Raw genomic sequence first — 14,256 nt, forward strand, 5'->3', positions numbered from 1 at the left:
AATGGTGCCATTTGAACTGCACATCAGGAGAACAGCTCAAGTTTAAATGATAGACAATGCCAAGTGCTGAAGAAAATATGGAGCAAACGATGCTGGCATCCCATGTGATCACCAGTTTGAGCCCCGTCTGCTTCACTTTTTTGCTTTTAGAGATTTATTGGGGCCAGCTCTGTGGCTTAGCAGGTAAAGCCACTGCCTACAGTGCCGGCATTCCATATGGGCACCAGTTAAACTCTCTCTGTCTGTCTCAGTCTCTCTCTCTCTCCCTTTTAAATAAACAAATAAATTTGAAAATATAGAGAACTCGAACTTGCATTATTGATAGGAATGAACAAATGGTACCGTCTTCTTGAGAACCAGATTGGCAATTTCTTATTTAGGCAAATACTTGCCATAAAAATCAGTAGTCCTACCCCTTGATAGTTATCCATTGAGATGAAATGCAAACATACACTCACAGAAAGATTTGTACATAAATACTCATAGCAGCTTTGCTCATAACAGCCTGCAGGGGGCAGCCTGTGAGGTGGCCCCAGAGAGAATCCCCACTTCCTGGAGTCCACGCTGTTATAACCAGCACCTGCTACAGGTGTGAGCACACACTCCCAAAGCATGCCTTAGGAGCTGAATCCCCAGTCCATGGGACCTTCACAGGAGGACGGGGACATGGAGCCATGGCCCTCAGGAATGTACCAGAGCCGCTGTCATGACATAGAAATGCTCTCTCAAGCACTCGCTTGCCCTTCCGCCTCTCACCATGGGAGGTCCTTGCAGCTGCCATGCTCTTGAACTTCCCAGCCCCCAGGACCGTGAGCCAAACACATTTCTGTTCACTGCATATTACCCAGTCCCCGATAATCTGCTACAGCAGCAAGAAACAGACTAACACGGCTCCCTGGGAAGCAGGCTGGAAACATTGCTATGTGAACTATGGCAGAAGTGATGTCATTTCCAAGATTAGATAGCGAAGGCTGTGCCTTCTGTTGGGAGCCCTTGCTCCTCTCTTTCAGAAGGTTGATGCTGAGGGAAGACAGCAGCCATGCCACAAGGCAGTCTTGGGCAGAGAGGCCCATGTGCCTAGGGGTGGAAGTGAATCACCGGAGATCGATTGAGAACTGTCTGAAGCCCGGAAGTGGATCGCATCTTGCCCTCATCCAAATCAAGCATCCATTCAAGCCTGCAGACTTTCTGACATTGAGACTGCAGCCCCATGAGAGACCTTGAGGTACAGACACACATGCAAGCTACGCCTGGACCCCTGACCCAAAGAAACGACGAGACAGTAAGTGTTGTTTTAAGTGGCTAACTATCGTGCTAACTTGTGACATAGAACTAGCTAACACGAAGTTCTTTTTTTTTTTTTTTTTTGACAGGCAGAGTGGACAGTGAGAGAGAGAGAGAGACAGAGAGAAAGGTCTTCCTTTTGCCATTGGTTCACCCTCCAATGGCCACCGCGGCCAGCGCACTGCAGCCGGCGCACTGCGCTGATCTGATGGCAGGAGCCAGGTGCTTCTCCTGGTCTCCCATGGGGTGCAGGGCCCAAGCACTTGGGCCATCCTCACTGCACTCCCGGGCCATAGCAGAGAGCTGGCCTGGAAGAGGGGCAACTGGGACAGAATCCGGTGCCCCGACCGGGACTAGAACCTGGTGTGCCGGTGCCGCAAGGCAGAGGATTAGCCTAGTGAGCTGCGGCACCGGCCTAACAAGAAGTTCTTAACTGGAAACCACCTGGGGACGGCGCTGTGGTGTAGTGGGTAAAGCCGCTGCCTGCAGTGCCAGCATCCCATACGGGCACTGGTTCAAGTCCCGGCTGCTCCACTTCCAATCCAGCTCTCTGCTATGGCCTGGGAAAGCAGTGGAGGATGGCCCAAGTCCTTGAACCCCTGCACCCGCATGGGAGACCCGGAAGAAGCTCCTGGCTCCTGCCTTTGGATTGGTGCAACTCTGGCCATTGAGGCCATCTGGGGAGTGAACCAGCGGATGGAAGACCTCTCTCTCTGCCTCTCCTTCTCTCTGTGTGGAACTCTGACTTTCAAATAAATCTTAAAAAAAAAAAAAAAAAAAGAAAGAAAGAAAGAAAGAAATGAAAAGAAACCACCCAAATATCCATCAACCAGCGCATGGATAAACAAACTGTTGATTCCCATAAATGAACCACTACTCAGCCATCAGAAGAATCAATTACTGAGAAATGCAGTAGACTAGAGGATGTCACAGCAGCATCTTGTTAAGTTAAACACGCCAGTCAGCAAAGAACACCTGCCGGATGACTCCAGTTATATGATAACCTAGAAGAGGCAAAATAGGGGCTGGCATCATGGTGTGGCCAGTTAAGCTACTGCCTGCGATGCTGACATCAGAGATGGGTGCTGGTCTGTGTCCAGGTTGCTCCACTTCCGATCCAGCTCCCTGCTGATGAGCCTGGGAGAGCAATAGAAGACAGCCCAAGTTTTCAGTTCCTGCACCCACAAGGGAGACCCGGAAGAAGCTCACAGCTCCTGGCTTCGGATTGACACAGCCCCAGCCATTGCACCCATTTGGGGAGTGAACCAGCGGATGGAAAAGGTGAAATAATAGTAACAGAAAGCAACAAGAAGTGATTCTCCAGGGCTAAGTGAAAGGGAGTGACTGCAAACGGGCAGGAGGGGAATTTTAGGGGTGATAGAAATTTTAATTTTTTTTTGGACAGACAGTGAGAGAGAGAGACAGAGAGAACAGTCTTCCCTCCGTTGGTTCACCCCCAAATGGCCACTATGGCCGGCACGCTGCGCCAATCTGAAGCCAGGAGCCACGTGCCTCTCCTGGTCTCCCATGCGGGTGCAGGGCCCAAGGACCTGGGCCATCCTCCACTGCACTCCCGAGCCACAGCAGAGAGCTGGCCTGGAAGAGGGGTAACCGGGACAGAATCCGGCGCCCTGACAGGGACTAGAACCCAGGATGCTAGCACCACAGGCGAAGATTAGCCTAGTGAGCTGCAGCGCCAGCAAAAATGTTTTTTATATTGATAATGGGAGTGGTAACATAATTACACCTTTATCAAAACTCTTCTAACTGCATACCAAAAATGGGTGTATTCTACTGTATGTAAATTATGCCTCAATGAAGTTTATTTTTAAAAAAAGCAAGAAGTTAGTTTTCTATTTTTGCAATGACAATTTACTTTTCTTTTTTTTTCTTTTTTTTTTTTTTTTTTTTGACAGGCAGAGTGGACAGTGACAGAGAGAGACAGAGAGAAAGGTCTTCCTTTTGCCATTGGTTCACCCTCCAATGGCCGCCGCGGCCGGCGCGCTGCGGCCGGCGCACCGCGCTGATCTGATGGCAGGAGCCAGGAACCAGGTGCTTTTCCTGGTCTCCCATGGGGTGCAGGGCCCAAGCACCTGGGCCATCCTCCACTGCACTCCCTGGCCACAGCAGAGAGCTGGCCTGGAAGAGGGGCAACCAGGACAGAATCCAGTGCCCTGACCGGGACTAGAACCCGGTGTGCTGGCGCCGCAAGGTGGAGGATTAGCCTAGTGAGCCGCGGCGCCGGCCTGACAATTTACTTTTCAATGATTGTTAATCAAAACAAAAGTATTTTGTAGAATCACCATTAGGTGTACAAACATATTTCAACAAATGCAATCTAGGTAGAAGACTTTAGTGCAAGTAAAACAAACTTCTTTAGGGGCTGGCACAGCAGGTAAAGCTGCCGCATCCAACACCCGGCATCCAATATGAACACTGGTTCGTGTCCCAGCTGTTCCATTTCCAATCCAACTCTCTGTTAAGGGTTGGGGAAAAGCAGTGGAAGATGGTCCAAGTGCTTGGGCCCCTGCCACCCATGTGGGAGACCCTGGTTCCTGGCTTCAGCCTGGCCCTGTGATAGATAGTACACAGCCCACTATGTGTGTGGAAGAAATTCTAAATGTATTAAGGGAAACTAGTTAAACATCATCAGTAACTATGTATGCATGTGCAGTACTGTATCAATTCCTATAGCCGCCATGTAGCATTAGAATATCCAATAAAATATAAGGGAGGCAAAGAAGCTAAAAACACGTATGTCCTTGTTTGTTCTGGGCTCAGGATTTTGGGTAAGAATACAATTGAGTGACCAGTGCAGCGGCACAGCAGGTTAAAGCCAAGGCCTGCAGCATCGGCATCCATCTGAGCCCTGCTTCAAGTCCCAGCTGCTCCTCTTCCAATCCAGCTCCCTGCTAATGTGCCTGGGGAAGCAGCAGAGGGCGGCCCAAGTGCTTGAGCCCCTGCACCCATGGGGGAGACCTGGAAGAAGCTCCTGGCTCCTGGCTTTGGCCTGGCCCAGCTCTGGTCATTGCAGCCATTTGGGGAGTAAACCAGTGGATGGAAGATCTCTCTCTTTCGTTCTCTCTCTTTCTGTAACTCTGCCTTTCAAATAAATAAATAAAATCTTTTTATAAAAAAAACAAACTTTGTAAAGCTAAGTTGAGAATTCTTATAGTTCACTGAGAGTTCATTTTAAAAAGTAATATCTGGCCTATACTAGAAAGTGGAAAAAGTTTCCTAAAAGTAGGACAACTATTTTCATTATAGGGACAAAATGGGATTTTCACCTTGGACTTGTTATCTGAGACTTCCTTTTCATTGGGGGAAATTCATTAGGATCGATCCTAAGGAAAGTGAACTCACCTTTCCCTTCTCCTTTGTCCTCTGCTCAGTTCTAGCTCAGATATAAAGTCTAGAATGCAGCCAGCAGAATTGCTGAGCAATGCTAGAAGGCAGCCTGGCCCAGCGCCTTTGCCCTGAGCTCATTTTCATAGCATTTTTTAAAAATTCAAGCATCTTAAATCATTCAATTCTTCTGTCTCTTGACAAACTCCTCAAAAACAGTAACTCATACAGGTGACTAAAACCGAAAAAAAACAGGGGCGGGCACGGTGACGCACTGGGTTAAGATGCCATCTGGGACACCCACATCACATAGCGGAATGTGCGTTGGCGTCCTGGCTGCTCTGCTTCTGATCCAGCTTCCTGCTAATGCTCGCGGGAAGCAGAGATGATGACCAAGTACTTGGGGCCCTGACACCCACGTGGGAGACCTGGAAGGAGTTCCTGGCTCCTGGCTTCGGCCTGGCAACGCTCTGGCTGTTGTGGATATTTGGAGGTGAACCATGAATGGAAGACCATCACCCCCACCCCCACCCCTTCGCTCTCTCTCTCTTTAGATTTATTTTAAAGTCAGAGTTACAGAGAGACAGGTCTTCTGTCCCAGATGGCTGCAACAGCCAGGGCTGGGCCAGGCTGAAGCCAGGAGCCAAGAGCTTCTTCCGGGTCTCCCCTGTGGGTACAAGGACCCAAGCACTTGAGCCACCCTCTGCTGCTTTTCCCAGGCACATTATCAGGGACCTGGATCAGAAGTGGAGCAGCCAGGACTCGAACCGGTGCGCATATGGGATGCTGGCATTGCTGGCGGGCAGCTTTACCTGCTATGCCACAGCGCCGCCTCCCCTCCCTTTCCATCACTCTCTCAAATAAATAAATCTTTAAAACAACAACAAAATAACATGGCTTGGGATGTGGGATGTCAAACCAAGGAGATCGAGCAGGAGAAAGAAAAGAAACAAATAAATGAAAATGTCGAGTGTTTACCCTAGCGCAGGAAAAGAACCGCTGCCAAATCTCAACACCCTGGGAGTCAGAGGTCAGCCGCCCACTAGGAACACACTGTGCTCTTCTACAGATATGAAAGGGCCTTGATTATCATTGAGTTCTGATTACTGTAAAAACTGTTAAAAGTAAAGGGATTCTTGCTGGGGGCTGCGCAGTGGGAGCCGAGGGAAACCTCGGCAGGACTCAGCAGCAGGAGGCGCCCTTGCCGTCCTGGCCCAAGCAGGAAAATCCTCGCAGTTAGTTGCTCTGTCTGTGTCAGTTGGCCTGGGACCTTGGGGCACCTGCGGAGCACCGGAAAGGACAGGAAGCGTGGAGTCAGGGCATGTTAGAGCTGGGGGGCACCACGGGTTGGATTTCTCTTGCTTTGGAACTACCACAACTAAGCACATTCTCTTCTCATTCAAATTTTTACTTGTGTAATTGTTTTTGAAAACTGGAGAGACCTTCTCTAGGTCTCTAGGTTCTATTCTCCTGATGCCTGCAGCAGCCAGGATTCAGGAACTCAACTGGGTCTCCCGCAGGGGTGGCGGGTGCCCAAGTACCCGAGTCATTACCTGTTGCCTCCCAGGTTGCACACGAGCAGGAAGCTGGGACTGGAAGCAGAACTGGGATTTGAACTCAGGCACTCTGATATGGGATTTGGGCATTCGAAGCGGCATCTTAAGTGCTGTGCCAAATACCCACCCCCAGAATAGTAACTCCTACATTGCATGGGCCAAGACTTTGGGGGCAGCTTGGGCTGGTCCTATGCTCAGGATGTTACAACCCTGCAATCAAGAAGCCACCTAGTGGTTTGCATTTAGCCCAGCAGCTTTGACACCTGTGTCCCACATAGAGTGCCTGGGTTCCATTCCCAGCCCCAGCTCCTGCCTCTGGTTTCCCACCTATGCAGACCCACAGAGCAGTGCTGATGGCTCAAGTCAGAGGGTCCCAGACACAACACATGGGAGACCCGGGTTGAGTTCCTGGCTCTGTTGTGGGCTTTTGAGGAGTAAACCAGCAGATGGAAGCTTGCGCTCTCTCTCTCTCTCTCTCTCTCTCTCTCTCTAGGAAAGAAGGAAACATCCGGAGCTAAGTTCTCTTCCAAGTTCATTCACGCTGTTGGCAATTTCACTTATAGAACTGAGGTCTCTGTTTCCTTGCTGGCTGTTGGCTGAAGGGTTGCTCTGAGATTCTAGAAACCACCACCGGGCCCTCACCCCACGGCCCAGTCAAAACACAGCAGGTTTCTTTAAGCCAACAGGGGCCTTCTCTACTACTAGGGAGTCTTCAAATAACCACATAATCAGGATTAATCAAGCTTTCATAGCAGTGACTCTCCCACTGCCGCAGCCACACAACATGGCCAACTACGGAGCCACTGTTCTAAATATTCATGTTCCTGTGCACCCAAGGGAGGGATGACACAGGTCAGGCAACCAAAGCCACCAGCACCACCCAGTGGTGGAAACACTCCAACGGGGGAACCTGAGGCTCACGGAACATACACTCACTTATTCAGAGAGTCATGAATAGTTAGCAAGACAGAAAGATGCAGATCCTGGTGCATAAAATCCCTCTCTTGTGCCTGCCACTCTTCCAAGCTTCGCTGTGCCACTTGGCATGGCTAGAGATTAAGGCTGACTTTATAGGGAAGAATTGAAGAAGAAGACGAAGAAGATGATGATGATGGTGATGGTGATGGTGATGGTGATGGTGATGGTGATGATGATGGTGATGAGGATGATGATGGTGATGGTGACGATGATGACGATGGGCGGAGCCATGAAATCGTGTAGATTCTCTGACAGTAAGGAATCCTCCAAGAACACCTACCTGGAGGGTGCTAGCATGGTGACTCAGTGTCTTGGCAGAGTCGTAGTCAGCAGGATTGGCCAGCAGACGACTGGTATTCTCTACCCAAACCTCAATGCTCTTCAGAAGCTCACTGTATTCCTCCATCTTGATCGTGGCCTGCAAGAGAGATGAGGCCCAACCTAGTCAGATTCTTGTTTCTGGGGCTGAACAATGAGGTCGCTGCTACTTGTCAGGGGTTTCAGGCCTGGCAGGTCTAGGCAACCCTTGGCTGGGGCACACGCCCACCCACTACTTGGGATCCTCCCAACTTTCAGGACGAATCTGGACCACGAGTAGAAAGGACACAAGATGTTCTACCCCGATACGGTGGGCCTCACAGAGAGTTCTGTGTTAGCCTTGCAGTATTCTGTGCTGTGGTCTGGGTATGAGCCGGGATGGTGAATGTCTCCCAAAGGGACGTGTGTTAAAGGGTTGGTCCCCATAGCCTTGGGGTTAATGGAACTAAGAAGGTAGAAAATTAAGCCAATTACAGAGTTTAAAGGTAGGGCTTTTGGGAGTCGATTGGATTGGGTCATTAGGTTGGAGCCCCGTGGTTAAATCCTGGTGGCTTCCTAAGAGATGACACGGATGGGCAAACACACGGGCTCCCCCTTGTCAGCAGATGCTCTGCGCACCCCAGGACTCTGCCCTCACCTGATGTCCAACAATGGAGCCACCTGATCTTAGACTGCGAACCTCCCAAATCACAAACCAACAGAAACCTTTCTCTTTGTAAAGTCAGTTTTCTTGGGTATTCCATGATAGCAGTGAAAAGCTGACTCTACCAGTCTGATTCCTGTTTACACTTCATTCTGAAAACTGGACTTGTACTTGGTCTTCCTCCATAAGGCCCTGCCTTGTAGTACCCCATTTCTTGTATGGCTAGGACCTGCCTCACTCTTGTTAGGTTACCCACAACTCACACAACCATGGTTGGCTCCTATTTGCAACAGGGTTAGGTATTTTGTTCCCAGTGACAATTCTTCCCTAGCTGGACATTCTAAGGGTTACCTGACCTAAGTCCCCGTCACTGGTCTTCATCCACCTGTGGGGAATCCCAGCGCTCACCTGGACTTCCACTGTGGCCTGACTTTTGGATCTTGTCTGCCTGCTTAGTCTGACTTCCTGCCACAACAGCACTAAACTCTCCCCTCACTGGGCTCCAGATTCAGTACAATTCAAGGGAAACTGGCTGCCCCCAGGTATATTTTTTGCTTTGTTCTATTTAAATCCTTCTCAGTAGCACCAAGTGTGTGACGGCCCCACCTTATTTAATTGCGAGGTTCTGGATTCCGCTCTCTGGGACACTTGCTGATACCGCTGGAGAGGAATCATCAGGTGGTCCATCCACTCCTGGGCCTGCACTGGGTCCTGTTCAACAACGTCCTGGACTTCAGCATCCAGTTCATTGAGCCTGGCGTGCCAGAGATCGAGCTCATCCCACGTTTTCTGGAAAAGGAAATCAGTCGGAATGAGGATGCCATGCTGTACTGTGGTGGTGCTGTTTCCATGTGCTGTTCGCAACATCAGAACAACATCACAGGCATAGTTCTTTATACACAGCAACCTCTGAGACTGCTTAACTGCAGCTGTATTCATTTCAGTACAAACTATATGCGGAGAACAGAAAGACCTAGATGTCTCCAGAAATGAAGGATGGCCATCAAGGTCAACACAGCCCTAATCTTTCTTTCTTTCTTTCTTTTTTTTTTTTTTTTTTTTTTTTTTTTTTTTTTTTTTTTTTTGACAGGCAGAGTTAGAGAGAGAGAGACAGAGAGAAAGGTCTTCCTTTGCCGTTGGTTCACCCTCCAATGGCTGCCACGGCTGGCGCACCGCGCTGATCCGATGGCAGGAGCCAGGTGCTTCTCCTGGTCTCCCATGGGGTGCAGGGCCCAAGCACTTGGGCCATCCTCCACTGCACTCCCTGGTCACAGCAGAGAGCTGGCCTGGAAGAGAGGCAACCAGGACAGAATCCGGCGCCCCGACCAGGACTAGAACCCGGTGTGCTGGCGCCACTAGGTGGAGGATTAGCCTAGTGAGCCGCAGCGCTGGCCCTGCCCTAATCTTCCAAGAGTGACGAGGTAAACATTATGCTTTAAAAGGCTCATCAGACTAGGGTACGTATATACACATGCTTACCTGGGAGAGAGAGAGAGAGAGAGAGAGAGAGGAAGAACACTCCCATCCACTGGTTCACTCCCCAAATGCCCACATGGCTGGGACTGGGCACAGCCAGAGCCCAGCAATGCAATCCATATCTCCTACAAGAGTGGCAGGAACCCGACTGCTTGAATTATCACTGCTGCCTCCCAAACCTGCATTAGCAGGAAGCTGGAGACAAGAGCTGGAACCAGCCACTGAACTCGAGCACTCAGATCGGAGGAGGCTGTGGTGGGGGTGGACCAGGATATGGAAACCAAGGTGGCAGGTATGGTGGAGGAGGAGGATACGATGGTTACAATGGAGGAGGAAATTCTGGTATGGTGGTGGTGGAGCCTACAATGATTTTGGAAATTATAGTGGACAACGTAATCAAAGTATGGTAGTGTTGGTGGAAGAAGCTTGGGCAGTCCCTATGGTGGTGGTTATGGATCTGGTGGTGGAAGGGGTGTCTATGGTAGCAGAAGGTTCTAGCAACAGCAGAAAAGGGCTACAGTTCTTAGCAGGAGGGACAGCGAGGAGTTGTTGGGAAAGTGGCAGGCTACTTTGAGACTGTTGTCCCAAACGCATTAGAGGAACTGTAAAATTCCACCACAGAAGAAATGATGATCCATAGTCCGAAAAATGACTGCAGCTTAAACAGTTTGCTCAGGGCTGTCATAGCCACAGTTTTCAAGAAGTGCAGCTCTTGATTAATGCAATGTACTGTCAATTAGATGTACATTCCTGAGGTCTCTTATCTGTTGTAGCTTTGTCTTTTCTTTTTAATTACATCAGGTGTATTGCCCTGTAAATTGTGGTAGTCATACCAGGAATAAAAAATTAAGGAATTTTTAACTTTAAAAAAACAACTGTTGACAGGGGCCAGCAGGTTAAGCTACCACTTGCAATGCCAACATCCCATGTTGAGTGCCAGTTAGAGTCCTGGCTGCTCCACTTCCTAAGTGCTTGGGCCCCTGCCATCCACGTGGGAGACGTGGATGGAATTCTAGGTTTCTATCTTCAGCCTGGCTCATCCCTGGTTCTTGTGATCATTTGGGGAGTGAACCAGGGGATGGAAGATATTTCTCTCTCTCTTTCAAAGGTAAAATATTCAAGTTTTAATGACTTAATGATTAATCAAGATTTAACGACTGGGGGCCAGCGCTGTGGCACATAGTAGGTTAAGACTCGTCGCAGCACTGGCATCCCATATGGGTACTGGCTCAAGTCCCAGCTGCTCTACTTCTGACCCAGCTCTCTGCTACGACCTGGAAAAGCAGCAGAAGATGGCCCAAGTGCTGGGGCCCTCATACACACATGGGAGACCCAGAGGAAGCTCCTGGCTCCTGGCTTCAGATCAGCTCAGTTCCAGCCATTGTGGTCAACTGGGGAGTGAATCAGCAGATAGAAGGCCTCTCTCTCTCTCTCTCCCTCCCTCTATCTGTAACTCTGCCTCTCAAATAAATAAATGCACCTTTAAAGCTATTATGACTTTTCATATTTTATTGAATTATTTTTTACATCAGTCTTCCCAAGATAAGATTTTTCATTTCCTATCTAGTTCAAAATCAGAGGCTCTGGTGAGTGTGGGTGGAACCCTCCCACAAAAAAAAAAAATAAATAAATAAATAAAATAACAACCTGGCAACAATGATTCAACACCACCTTCTCTAGCCAGCCTCTGCAGGGGACACGCCCAGGGAGGATACTCCCACTGATGCTGTGGCTCTGTCCAGGGACAGTGCTTCAGACCCATGCAAAGAACTCACTTAGCAATACTGCCCAGATGAGTGTGGTCTGAGACGCAGGTGCAGACTGGGCGGGGCGGCGGAGAGGGGGCACTTACCTTTTGAATTTCTTGAGCTTTCTCAATATTTTTGCTCTTCTGCTGCAACATCTTTTCAACATTTTGAAGTCCGCTGTTAATTTCTTCTATTTTTCTACTCATGGCATATGACGGGGAACTCTTCAAGACTTCGTTGCTGATCTGTTACAAGGGAGAAAGGTGCGCTCCATTCAAAGGCTGAAGCAACCAAAGAGGTAGCCACTCTGCTTGTCCTTTCAAAATGTTTAAGGGCCAGGAAACCATCCCAAACCACACTGGCTAGTGACTCAATCAGAGGATAGAGAGGCGTAGGTGTGGAGCCACAGGTCACGCCACAGCCTGTGGTGCCAGCATCCCAGACCAGAGCACCGGCTCAAGCCCAGCTGCCCTCCTTCTGACTCATTCTCCTGCCAGTGTGCCTGAGCAGGCAGTGGAAGATGGCCCAAGTGGAATTCCTGGCCCCAGCCTGGCCTAGGCGGGGCTCAACCCTGAGCCATTTGGGGAGCAAACCAGTGAATGGAAGGTCTCTCTCTCTCTCTCTCTCTCTCTGTCTCTCTGTCTGTCTGTCTCTCTCTCCCTCTCTGCCATTCAAATAAAGTTAAATTTTTTTTTAAGATTTATTTATTTGAGAGGCAGAGTGACACAGAGAGGGAGATATATAGAGAAAAGTCTTCCATCTGTTGGTTCACTCCCCAAATGGCCTCAACAGTCCGAGCCAGGCCAATCTGAAGCCAGGAGCTTCTTCTTCTGGGTCTCCCACATGGGTGCAGGGGCCCAAGGACTTGGGCCATCCTCTGCTGCTTTCCCGGGCCATAACAGAGAGCTAGATTGGAAGCAGAGTAGCCGGGACTCAAACCCATGCTCATATGGGATGCTGGCACTACAGGCAGTGGCTTTACCCGCTACGCCACAGTAAGGCCCAATAAAGTAAATCTTTAAAAAAAAAGAAAATGAGAGGCTAGATTAGCAGACTACTAATTAACAACTGTATTTACTTGATCATTTAAATTCAATTTTAATAAATAAATACACATACATACATACTGAAGATAATTCAAAAAGTTCATAGACAAATGGAAGTAAAAGATAAATTCATTTCATTTTGATACAAGAGAATTTTGAAATGCATATTTTTTTCATAATTAGATTTTTCATGAAGTTTTGAAGATCCCTCCATGAATAAAATAAAAATAAGAATTTGTGGACTGTAACTCACAGTGTGTACAGAGATTTGTGCTGTGTTGAACAAAAAACTAACTTGGTAGAGTACATAAAATGCACAATTCCAAGAAGATAAATTCTTAAATGATCTCTCCATTTTATGAGAAAATCCTCTGCACAGATCTGCTTTCCATAAAAGCAAACTTCTTCTCAAGCCAACATTGTTCAGAAATGTAACCCCCACCTCAACCATCATTTGCATGAAGTAGCATTTCCTGAAGATGCCCAGAGCTTAATTTTTCTCTGAATAACTTTTTCTAGTGTATGTTTTCCCAGCAACCAGAAATCCAGCTGCCGAACACTGTAATTTTTTTATCTAAGTGATTTTAAGAAAATAACATGTGCTAGAAAAGATAATTAAATGGACATTGAATGTATCATTTTCCGAATGCCTGATTCGTTTGCATTCTTGTTTGTTGAAGCTATGTTGATAAGGCTTTCTCCAAGCAGCCACTAAATAACCTAATGCTTTTCTGTATAATTCTTTTAATTCCCACTCTACCTGTATAACAATTAAGACCAAAACTGCCCTACACTGATAGCCCACAGACGAAGAAACTACAATACAAGCTGAGTAGCTGCTCAGGTCATGTCTGGGGGCATTTGAACTTGCCCCCAGAAGCCCCCAAGTTCCCCGGCCTCAAGTTCAAGTTCAAGGCTTGGCTCACAACATTAGGAGGCTGATACTGTTTTTATTCCACAGAGACCTTGCCTTCCTAGGCAAGATTATTGGTGGAGGAGGGGGTGGGATTCCACTTGGAGCTGGCATTAGTTTCTTATGGCTGCCTGTGTAACAAATGACCAGAACATGAAATTGTCTGATATTCTGGGCAGCGTTCTCTGGTAGAAATGCCTTCCATTTAGATATACCGGGCGAGATCATGACTGGGGAAAGTGAGCAGCCATCTGAATGATTCACAGTCCCTCCGTGTCTGCTGTTGCAAACCTACAAGTTCACAACGACCATTGTCAACCTTCTATTTGAAAGACTAGCTTTGATTCATTTCTTTTGTTTGTGATTTTCACAGGAAGTACCCAAGAGAATAACAGTATCTCCCAAGACATTTAATATTCTCTTAAAATGACATCCGTAGTCCATGATCCTGAAGCAAAGCACAGGGATTTTACTGTGTGTTGAATCACAAAGATCTGTATGTTAGGAACATAATTTTTTTTAATTAACATTTTCCTAAGAAATGTGTCATGGAAGTTAATGACTGATTCTAGTATCTGAGTTTGAAACCTTGATTTTTTTTTTTTATTGCACTGAAGGTCTATTTTATTTATCAAGTCATACTTATACCAGGAATCAACAACAATATAAAGCTCCTTCTGTGTGTGCTGAGCCAAACAGTTTTGTTCTGTTGGAATAAAACTGTCTTCCTAGGTTCCTATGTCTTTATGCTTTAAAATATTTCCAACCCTTTCTTCAAATCTAAACTTTCAGATACAAAGATTTTCCCAGAACTGTCTTTGAGAATTCTGTTCACCTCATCATTAGCCATTCACGCTAAGCGCTGCTCCTAGGGAGCTGTAAAATCTGTACTCTTACCGCCTTTAAAGCAAAGTATTAGTCATGCCCACAATTTTTAAGTTACTGTGCA

The 14,256-nt window shown here is 47.8% G+C and overlaps 1 protein-coding gene across 8 annotated transcripts in view; it reads right to left on the bottom strand.

The window, feature by feature from the left end:
* Window positions 1-14,256, bottom strand: part of SYNE2 (spectrin repeat containing nuclear envelope protein 2) — a 392,381-nt gene that overhangs the window by 153,239 nt on the left and 224,886 nt on the right. For all 8 annotated transcript variants that reach the window (XM_051826403.3, XM_051826401.3, XM_051826405.3 and 5 more), the window contains 3 exons: window positions 11,453-11,593; window positions 8,731-8,913; window positions 7,444-7,581 (listed from right to left, as the gene is read on the bottom strand). In XM_051826403.3, the coding sequence (XP_051682363.3) occupies window positions 7,444-7,581; window positions 8,731-8,913; window positions 11,453-11,593 (462 nt within the window). The remainder of the gene's footprint in view (window positions 1-7,443; window positions 7,582-8,730; window positions 8,914-11,452; window positions 11,594-14,256) is intronic.

This window comes from Oryctolagus cuniculus, chromosome 20 (genome assembly GCF_051225735.1).
Source record: "Oryctolagus cuniculus isolate XC-2025 breed Fujian yellow rabbit chromosome 20, ASM5122573v1, whole genome shotgun sequence".
In the NCBI taxonomy this organism is placed as follows: Eukaryota; Metazoa; Chordata; class Mammalia; order Lagomorpha; family Leporidae; genus Oryctolagus; species Oryctolagus cuniculus.